This window comes from Mastomys coucha, unplaced genomic scaffold (genome assembly GCF_008632895.1).
Source record: "Mastomys coucha isolate ucsf_1 unplaced genomic scaffold, UCSF_Mcou_1 pScaffold4, whole genome shotgun sequence".
NCBI classification, from domain to species: Eukaryota; Metazoa; Chordata; class Mammalia; order Rodentia; family Muridae; genus Mastomys; species Mastomys coucha.
In genome coordinates this window covers 48,423,135-48,433,519 of record NW_022196910.1, presented here as the reverse complement: position 1 = coordinate 48,433,519, position 10,385 = coordinate 48,423,135, and the positions used below count along the sequence as shown (strand labels likewise).

The 10,385-nt window shown below is 44.0% G+C and overlaps 1 protein-coding gene across 2 annotated transcripts in view; it reads left to right on the top strand.

The window, feature by feature from the left end:
- Positions 1 to 636: 636 nt before the first annotated feature.
- Positions 637 to 10,385, top strand: part of Tbc1d30 (TBC1 domain family member 30) — an 81,234-nt gene continuing 71,485 nt past the window's right edge. The window contains exons 1-2 of one of the 2 annotated variants that reach the window (XM_031349638.1): positions 637 to 1,047; positions 4,475 to 4,639. In XM_031349638.1, coding sequence (XP_031205498.1) covers positions 687 to 1,047; positions 4,475 to 4,639 — 526 coding nt within the window. In that variant the 5' untranslated portion in view covers positions 637 to 686. The remainder of the gene's footprint in view (positions 1,048 to 4,474; positions 4,640 to 10,385) is intronic. The other variant, XM_031349637.1, reaches the window with a different exon arrangement.

Genomic DNA, 10,385 nt, shown 5'->3' with positions numbered 1-10,385 from the left:
AAAAGCGAGAACACCACAGGGTTAAACTGATGACTAATGGGGCTAAGTTCACAAAGATATCTAAGGTGAAGGTATCAAAAATTCTTCTCAAGTCTAGTGTAAAGACAAATCTCTCTGGGGAGCTAGCCAGCGTCTCACCAGGCAGAAGTACTCGTCCAACAAGCCTGGCAACCCGAGTTTGACCTCCAGAACCCACTTAAAGCCAGGAGTTTGATCCCCAGAACCCACTTAGAAGGAGAAAACCGACTGCACAAAAATCACGGGATGAGTGCTCACGCACACCACTATAACACACAATTTAAAAAAGAAAAGAAAAAAAAAAGATAAAACTCTCTTAAACTTGAATTCACCATCAAAACCAGCTCTGGCAACTTCTATTAGCTCGGTCAACTAAACCAACAATCGGTGTCACGGAATTTAGTTGATCTGAATCCAGGTCTTTTATTGGAGGAAAAAGGTTCACAACGTCACTAAAATCCCAGCACTTGCCAGATGGTCAAGGTTTTTGTGGAGCTGCCTGGACGCTCGGGGTCAGGTGGGAAGAATTCGGGCGCGGCGCCCGCGGACGTGAAGCCGGAACTCCGCTCCTCCGCCCATTGGTTGGCATTTCGACCCCTGCTGGGGACTTTTGCAGCCCGCGTGGCCTCGCCCTCCCGGAACTGGCGGGCGCCGCGGCGGTTCGAGCCATGGAGGTCCTTCCCGTGGGCAGGACGTGGGACCCGCAGCAAGCCGAGGAGGCGGCGGGGCACCCGGCGGGCGAGGGCGACCCGGAGCCGCAGCCCGACGGCCGCACGAGCCGCACGGCGTCCCTAGTGAGCGGGTTGCTCACGGAGCTCTACAGCTGCACGGAGGAGGAGGAGGTGGCAGCCGGTGGGGACCCTGCGTCCCAGGGCCGCCCCCCGCGCAGGGACAGCCTGGACAGCTCTACGGAGACCTCGGGTTCCGACGCATTCCTGGGCGGCCGCGGCGCTGGCGACTCCCGAGTGCTGCAGGAGCTCCGGGAGCGGCCGAGCTTGCGGCTCCAGACGCAGTACCTGCAGCGGAAAGGTGAGCGGCGGCGCGGGGATTCCTGCCTTGTCCGTGCCACCTGCCCCACTGTGCCATTCGCAGCACCTGCTCCAGTTGCCCACCTGCGCCACCTCTACACCGCCGCCCTGCCCGCACACCCGGAGAGGGTGGAGTCTGCCTTCATTTGACTCGGGGACTCTACTGTCACTCTTTCCCTAGACTATTTCCTAATGCCTAGCCTCTCCCCCCTCTGCAGGTGTGGCTTGGAGCGTGGTCGAGTCTGCCCACCTCCCCAACGCCGCTCAGGGGTCCAAGGCTAGGGGCAGTGTAGACTCTAATTTCACCTGAACAGCTGTTAGGGCTAGTTTGGAGTTTCTTCCGTGTTTACTAGAAATTTCCTAGACGACCCTGAAAGAAGAGAGCCGACCTCTAGGGCTTCCCACCCCGCCCCCTTCCCTAGCCACGCAGCTTGGACAGGGTTTTTAACTAGTGAGGCAGAATAATTCGATAATGCAGTTTGCAGCAGAGCGCGTGAATTCCGTGCCTGCCAGAGCGCGAGTTCCCAGCAGCTCTGCTTTAACCTGGGTCTCAGGACTGAGTGGCATCTTAGCGCGTGGCCTTCACGGTGCATTTAACTACTGCTGCCTTTCACCTGCCAGGAGAGTAGAGCTGAGAGAGCCTTGGTTTCCTCGGAGAACAGGCTCTTTTGATGTTTCTTCTGTTAATCAAACTCTGAGACTCACGTTCTGGTCGAGATTTTTTTTTTCTCCTCTTCGTAATGATAGTTTACATATCAGGCATCGAGACTAGTACAGTTGTCTTTTTGCATAGATCTAGGAAAACCTCAATTTACAAAATTTAGTAAGGTGTGGGGTACAGAAGGCCAACCACTATCACATTTCTTGCAATATTGTCCTTGTGCTAAATGACCATGGGAGGGATAAAGAGAATTACGGAGTGTTCTTGTACTTGCTGTCTGCAGTCTAGCTGGTTCCAGGAAAAAAAAATACAGAAAAAGAATAAATCTGTCTGCTTTGCGCAAACCTGTGCAAACAATTCTCTGCTTCCTTTTCCCGCTTCCTAGTTAGGCCCCCTGGCCCCCCCCCCAACACCTTTGGCTGGAGACATTTTATTTTATGTAATTACCTGATTGTGCTAAGAATGTGTGTTTACACCCAAACTCTTGCTGTAGGGCAGATTCCAACAGAATCAGCTTTGAAAATTATGACCAGATTTCCTCGTTTTAGAAGGCTAACCCTAACCCTAACCCTAACCCTGATTTGCACTTTACCAGGAAGTTTTGAAAAACTGATAATTTCCCTTTAGAAGAGGAAAGCTGGCAAGCCAAAGTTTACAGAGGTTGGCAGCCTGCAAGTGGGCGTCATGTGTGTGGCCACTCCACTGATCACTCACAGAACCTGCCTGTGTCCATTTCTTCCCAGTTTTCATCTCATTGCTAACCCCGTTGCCTGTGAACCATCTCTTTCCACAGTTGACTGTGTTGGATGAGCAAGATGACGCATATTGACCCACTGTCTCTGTGGACAGACATCATTACAACACTGTGATTAGACAATCTGGTGGCGGATGCAGCTGTTTGCGGAAATAATGCTCACTGGGTTGTTAGCAGTTCCAACCTAAGGGCTGTGTTCACTTAGACAGTGCAGATAACAGATGCACTAGTTTTCTCCTTTTAAGGTTTAGCGTTTCAGTGTTGTATCCAGACAATGCTGGGTGTGAGTCTGAGGTTTAGGGGCAGCAACAAAGTAGCTTGTAATGGAAATTGGATTGTCTGGTGGAGGAGATGAACTGGGAGTCAGATTCCTCAATTATCACCTGTCACCACTTCTATTTAGCTGTGTGGCCTCAGGGCAGGCTATTTACCTAAGCTAATGTGTGTTAGGCACTCTGTGAGTGTTAGAGAATACTTGCATCATTACAAACCCATTTATCATAGAAGGGTAAAGTTCCTTCAAAAGGAAATTAGTCAGTTTTCCAGCTGACCATTAGACAGAGAGATGGGTTCTGGTGTGGGATGTTTATCTATCTGTTGACACTTCTGTGGAAGACATTTCTACATGGAAATCAGAATCCATCCATATAAGTAGTATATAATGTAGAGAAACACAGAGTTGTAGGTACTTTAAGAAACAGCAAAAATAAGTTAGGGTTTTCACATACTTCCTACTGTTGTATTAGTTTTAATAATGTAGACTTTATTATTTTTATTATTAAGGTTCTTGGTTCTTTTAAGTTTTAAAAAATTATTTTGTGTGGTTTTGCCCACATGTTGGTGTGCCACATGTGTTCAGCACCTGCCAAGGTCAGAAGATGGGTAGGATCCCCTGGCACTAGAGTTTCAGAAAATTGTTAGCCACCATGTGTGCTAGAGTTGAACCCAGTCCTTTGGAAGAACCAGCCAGGGCTCTTAACCTCTGACACAATTCTCCAGCCCAAGAATGTAGAATTATTTGACCCTTTTTAGAGGAAATACATTTTCTACCATGTATGAAAATTATTGAGGTCCTAAATTAAATGTACTATCCAGGCTATTTGAAGACCACACATTTAAAACAAAATCAGCATAGCTACATTCATTTTCATTGCTAAATATGCTGGTATTATTTACAATTGATGAAGTTCTTTTTAGCTGTTTTTTATTTTTGAAGTCTTGGGGTTTGAACAACCAGGACCCTGCACATGTTAGGCCACTGAGCTCTCTCTTACTTTTTATTTATTTTCTGTGTGTATATGTGTGTGCATGTATGCCTGTAGAGGCCAGAGGCCAGTGTGGTACCACGATGGCATTTTCTATGTGTTTCTGGTGTTGGTAAACTTGCATGGTGAGTACTTTACTGTCTTCACAGCACTTAAGGTCTTGAGACAGTATCTTAGTTGTATCATCTGGCTTTGAATTTGTGATCCCCCTGCTTTAGGTCTTGAGTAGGTGGCATTATAGGCCTGTGTCACCAGGCTCAATATCATTGAAAGATAAATGCAGGCTGCAGAGATGGCTCAGCGGTTAAGAGCACTGACTGTTCTCCCAGAGGTCCTGAGTTCAATTCCCAACAACCACATGGTGGCTCACAACCATCTGCAATGGGATCCAATGCCCTCTTCTGGTGTGTCTGAAGACAGCTACAATGTATTCATATACATAAAATAAAAATGTTCTTTTTTTAAAAAAAAGTCCTAGGTAATAATAAAAGTAGGAGTCTTTGCTTACTTGTTATATTTTGCATCAAGGATAATGTTTATCTTATGGAATTCGTCTTCTGAGCAAGACAGGAAATGAATGGGTGGTTCATTAGACTGGAATGTCTTAGCTGAATCACACACATGTTATCTGGGATGAAAAGCTAGAATTAGTGGATTTAAATTCATTTTCTAGACCTGTACCTTTTCACTAGCAGTGCACTGGGGATTTATATCTCTCTCATGGGATTTTTTCTTTCTTTCCTGATAGACTCCAGTGAGCTGAAGACCATTCTTCGAGAGCTAAAGTACAGGATTGGCATCCAGTCGGCAAAGTTACTCCGGCAGCTGAAGCAAAAAGACAGGCTTCTGCATAAAGTTCAGAAGAACTGTGACATTGTGACAGCATGCCTGCAGGCTGTGTCACAGAAGAGAAGTAAGTCTGGGGGTGTGGGGTGTTTGTCATCGCTTGCCACTTTGGCTGGCAGTGAACCTGCAGCAACCACTGCTTTGCACTGTTTTGAAAAGTCCAGGAACTAACAAAATAGCATGGCTTTTCATTTTTAAGTTTAAAATGAATGCTTGATGTCTAATGTTAAGCCCTAGCTTTATTATTCACGAGTTGAGGTCATATTTCTCTCTGACATCGTTGTTTTTTATGTGATACTTAATGACTTTTTAACAAGCATCAAATGGATGTAACTTAAGGTAGTGTCCTTGTTCCTTTGATCTCTGTGCTCTAAAGATTAAACAATTGGCCCAGCCAATGAGAGCCGCTGACAGCTTGCTCTGAAACCCAGGAAGGGCAAAGTATCTGAACAAATGAAATCTTTGTCTCTTGTGTTACCCACTTTTAGTTGAAAGCTGCCTAGCTCGGTTAATTGAGTTAAAAAATATTGTTCAGTTGCCAATCCATCTTAATAGTCAGATACTGAATCTTGTGAATTAATTTTGTAATTCTCCATACAGTTGCATTATGTATTGTTCTGTTAACATGTCCCTGTTTTTGTTTTGCATCCCTTTTGTTAACATGCAGCGTGGCAAAGCGGGGTTCAGGTATGGCAAACACAGATATGAGTGTCCTTCTAATAAAATGCCTGGGGCAGTGTCTTGGGTGCATGTCAGAGTTGCTTTTTCTTATTACTCTCCTCTGTTACATTGTATATATAAAGTAACAGATCAAAGGTATTTTTTTAATTCCAAAATTAAAATGTGCCTTAATTCATGAAACAATTTCCTGGGCTTGATTAGTTTTCAATAATGACATTAGTAGCTTAAAACCCCAGCTAATTACCCCTTTCCAATACACTGTCATTTGCTATCCTCAACTTACCTATGGTTTTGAGAAATAATGCATAGAAAGCCAAACACTGTTTAGTGATCACAATCAACAAGTGAGAGTGGTGATCCTCACCGAGAGGAATACAGTCAAGTAGACAAACTTTCCTCTAGTCAGGCACTTATCTAAAGAGCTAGAGAAGATATGAAGGGAGGGCATGTGTGTTTGTGCATGGACATGCATGCATGCATGATGGCAGGCATCATACGTGATAGCTTTTCATGGATTCTGACCTATTCAAATGTGTTAAGTAAAAATCAGTTCCCCCTTCTATTATGAGAGACAGGTTTTGATATTTTTCTTTCAATTTTGCTTTTAGTCTGCTTAGTTATTAGCTTGTCTACATGAAGTTAAAAGCATGGGATTTTGGTATGTAGGAAGACATGGGGAAGGTGGATCAGCTGAGAAGAGGCGGGGCTTGGTGGACTCTATCTACTGGAGACTGATTCATGTTAGACTTCAGATGGATTTGATTGACAGAAAGATTGGCACTTGTATCTTTTAGATAAATGTGCCTACTAGCACCCAACTCAGTGTGTGAATCTCTGAATGCACCCTCCTGATGTACTTTAAATATATCTCTTGGGCTGGAGAGATGGCTCAGGTGTTAAGAGCATTGACTGCTCATCTGAATGTCCTGAGTTCAAACCCCAGCAACTACATGGTGGCTCACAATAATCTGTAATGAGACCTGACAACCTCTTCTGGTATGGCTGAAAACAGCTACAGTCTACTTATGTATAATAATAAATAAATCTTTAGGCCACTACAACTATCAGTACAGCTATAGTGTACTCATATACACAAAAATAAATAAATAAATCTTTAAATATATCTCTTCAACTCTAGCCAGGTTTTAATTTTCATTCTTGAGAATATGAGGCCATTCTGAGCCTTTCCCAACAAGTGCAATTCCTTCCTTGGTAGTAGAAATACTTTAGAATTACAGACTTAATGGCCTACTTCCAGTACCTCACACTCTTTCTCTCAACGCCAATAGCAAACTCACGTAGAGTTCTAAGAACGGAGATTCCCCGCTACACAGAACGTCTGCTCTCATTTGAGTAGTGCTTGGCAATGACATATTCAAATGCAGCATGTTGACTTGTTTTATTAAATACCAAAGCTGGGCTGGGGAGATGGCTTGGTGGGTACTAGTGCTGTGTGAGGACCTGATATGTTTGGGTCCCCAGAACCCAGGTGAAAAACAAATAACTGCTTATACTTTATAGTATCTTACAAAAGTCTTATGGCAGTGTCTTAATCACTCTCCTATTACTGTGAAGGGGACGCCATGCCCAAGGCAACTTATAAAAGAAAGCATTTCATTGGGGCCTTCCTTACAGATTCAGAGGGTTGGCCCTTGACCATCATGGTGGGGGAGAGTTGACAGCAGGCAGGCAGGCATGACATTGGAGAAGTAGCTGAGAGCTTACTCCTGATCCACAAGTAGGGGGCAGAGAGGGTGGAAGAGAAAGAGGTGGGGGCTAGGGGGACAGTGGGGGAGCAGACAGAGACAGAGTTGGACAGAGAGATAGACAGAGATAGATACAGACAGACAAAGATAGATACAGAGACAGGCAGAGATAGAGATGAACAGACAGACAGACAGACAGACAGGGCCTGGCATGAGCATTTGAAACCTCATAGCCCACTTCCAGTGACACACCTCCTTCAACAAGGCCACAGCTCCTGATCCTTCTTCAACAGTTCCTTGACTAAGCATTAAACATTTAAGTATATGAGACCATGAGGGCAATTCTCATTCAAATAGTCACAGACAGCATATCTTCATTTTACAACTGAGCTGGGAGTAAGACAAGCATAATCTGCTAAGTATGGCAGGTAAGGTGGTACCTGCCTGTTCTCTTAGCGCTTAGTAGCCTGAAACAGGAGGATCAAGATTTTGAGGTCAGCCTGGGCTACACTGCTGGACTTTAATCTCAAAAAATTCCCAGCAGGCAAAAGGAACAGGATCAATCATTGTCTTATAGAAGAATGTATCTTCCTTCCATATCACCTAAGAAGATCTATTTTAATAACCATTTTAATACTAATTAAAAATAGCTGCAGCAGCTGTGATCATTTATTGAGCACATGTCTTATGCCCAAGTTTTGCTTTCCTATCTGAGAACAGCTCCTTCAGCCACATTGTGCTGGGATTCAGTTAAACTAACTGGCCAAATGTCACCTTGCTGAGGGATTGAGAAAGAACCGAAAGACAGGGGTCTCAAAAGTCCACATTTTCCACTGTAAATCACAAGTGCTCTGGTTTCCCCTGTAGTTCTGTAACGTTGTTGGAGTATTGCTGAGTTTTGTAATGTGCAGACAACAAAATGATTCCTGGTTTGTTGTAGGCGCTGCTTTAGCAGAGTCTCTGGCACAGGAAGGAAGTGTTGATCTTGGCTAAATGATTGTATTGTACAAACGTAGTTTGGCGTGTAGGAAAACCCACTTAAAGACTCAGACAATGAAAGGAATTAAAGGGGGGGCCAGGAGAATCAACAGTTTGAGGTGAGACCATGTTACCCAGTTGAGACCCCGACTTAGAATAACCACATGAAACCTCCCTTGAACTCTGAACAAGCAAACAAAACATAGCAAAAAACAAAATAAAACAAAACAAAGAAACAAAATAAAAGTGATTCAGGATCAGTATTTGCCCGATAGAAGAGGGAAATATCCCTCCTATATTCAACTAAGAATGGGCTGTTGAGATTTTTTAAAATCTGTTTTGCTTAGCCCCCTTCTCCTGAAAGCAGAAGCCATGTAATTAATGTCACATGGCTTTACAGTCTTCTGCTTTGGTGTGGTCAATGTCAGGCTGTTTGAGCTAGTAAAATGCTATTACAAATCAAGTAATAAAACATGGCTATGACTTCAAAGTTGTGATAAGAGAAAACACGAGCAAAATATGAATGTGCGCAGCATGCGGAAGGCTTGCCAATACACACAGGGTTCCTAGACAGCTAGCAGCCTTATTATTTTATTAAAGTATCCACTCTAACATCCTACATTACCATTTCTTAGAGATGTTTGCAAGGGCCAGGCATCTTGTCCAAAAGGTGAGAGTCCTTTGTGTGTTATGTGTACAGATGTACATGTATGCAGGTGTGTACTTGTGCAAGTGTGTGCATGTTGTTTTACACACGCGTGTCCCTGTATATGAAAGTCAGAGGCCTGGTGGTGAGAGTTGGTGCTCTGTCTCTGCTGTGTGGGACCAAGGTACTGAACTCAGGTGATCAGGCATTGAGGCAAATGCCTTCATCCTCAGAGCCATCTCATTGGATGTATTCATCTTCAGAGCCATCTTATTGGACACCTTCATTCTCAAAGCCATCTCATTGGACACCTTCAATCCTCAGAGCCATCTCATTGGACGTATTCATCTTCAGAGCCATCTTATTGGACACCTTCATTCTCAAAGCCATCTCATTGGACACCTTCAATCCTCAGAGCCATCTCATTGGACGCCTTTGTTCTCAGAGACATCTCATTGGATGCCTTCATTTTCAGAGCCATCCTTTTGGACAGCTTTGTCCTCAGAGCTATCTAATTGGATGCCTTCATCCTCAGAGCTATCTCATAGTTTCACAGTCTGCCATTTTGTTTTGTTACAATATTATAATAGTGAACAAATTTCTTTCAGTAATTAGCTTACAGAAGTATATCTAAAACGGACTTAGATGCCTAAGTAAATTGGTAGACATAATTAAGAGCCTAGGTATATACCTAGGGATTCCTCCTTCCGTATCATCATATGCTAGTAGCTCTTCAGTTGAGGGGTGGGGCCATGTGATATATCTTCCTCCGCCAACCATGACAAAATGTCAAAGGACCTAGTCCTATGCAGGTGACTACAACTGCCTAGTTCATGTGTGCAGGAGCCACGTTATGTCTAGAAGATGGATGGCCTTTTACAGCAATCCTTCCCATCTTCAGCCCTTACCAGCTTTCTGTCTCTTCTTTCACTTTGTTCCCCAAGCCTTGGCAGGGGTGATGGTAAGATTTAGGGATGAACATTCAACAGTTATTTCTTCTCAGCACTTTGACTAATTATGAATATAACTAGTCATAACTGCTTTCCTTTCCACTGTGAAGTGAGACTCTGGCTGACAGCAGCACCAATTTATTGGTATAAATAAATATTTAGAAGACAAATTGAGGGGTTCAAGATGTCAGTTTAGGAAAACAACAGTAGTAGCTTGCCTCCCTTAGGGTCTGTGATCTCCCCAACATGGGATTTGACCAGGTTTACAGTACCATGCATGGATTTCCTCCTGTGGCATTGGCATAATCTTACCTGACAGTTTGATTGTATAGCACGCAGCATCCACAACTAGTTAAGACTGTGAGGGTTTCATTTTACTAGTTACTGATGTAGTTCAGCACCTTTGCATGATATTAGAAGCTATTCTGATAATGTTTTATGTGAGGTGTCCGTTTTCCTTAAGAACAGTCTGACACCCACTGCCTCCCACTCACTGTCCCCAGCAGCTTGCATAGCATCTTCTGGACTGTGAGAGCTGGCAGCATGGAGGAAGCATTCAGGTCACTTCGAGCTTGATTGCTCTGTATGATTTGAACTTTGGATCCTCCTGTCTCTACCTCCCAAGTGCTAGGATTACAGGCATGTACCGTCATACCCAGGTTATGTGGGGTTGCAAAGCAGACCTGGGGTGTCATGAGTGCTAGGGCAACACTGTTGTGTTTTATAAAAAAGATAAGAAGGGATATGTTTGGTGGAGGTGCAGTAAGGTGTGGGTGAAAGGAGTGCCTCTGGGCCCATGCTGAAGGATGCCTCGTTATGGTATAGTATAGAATAGAGTTTATTTCAGGGCAT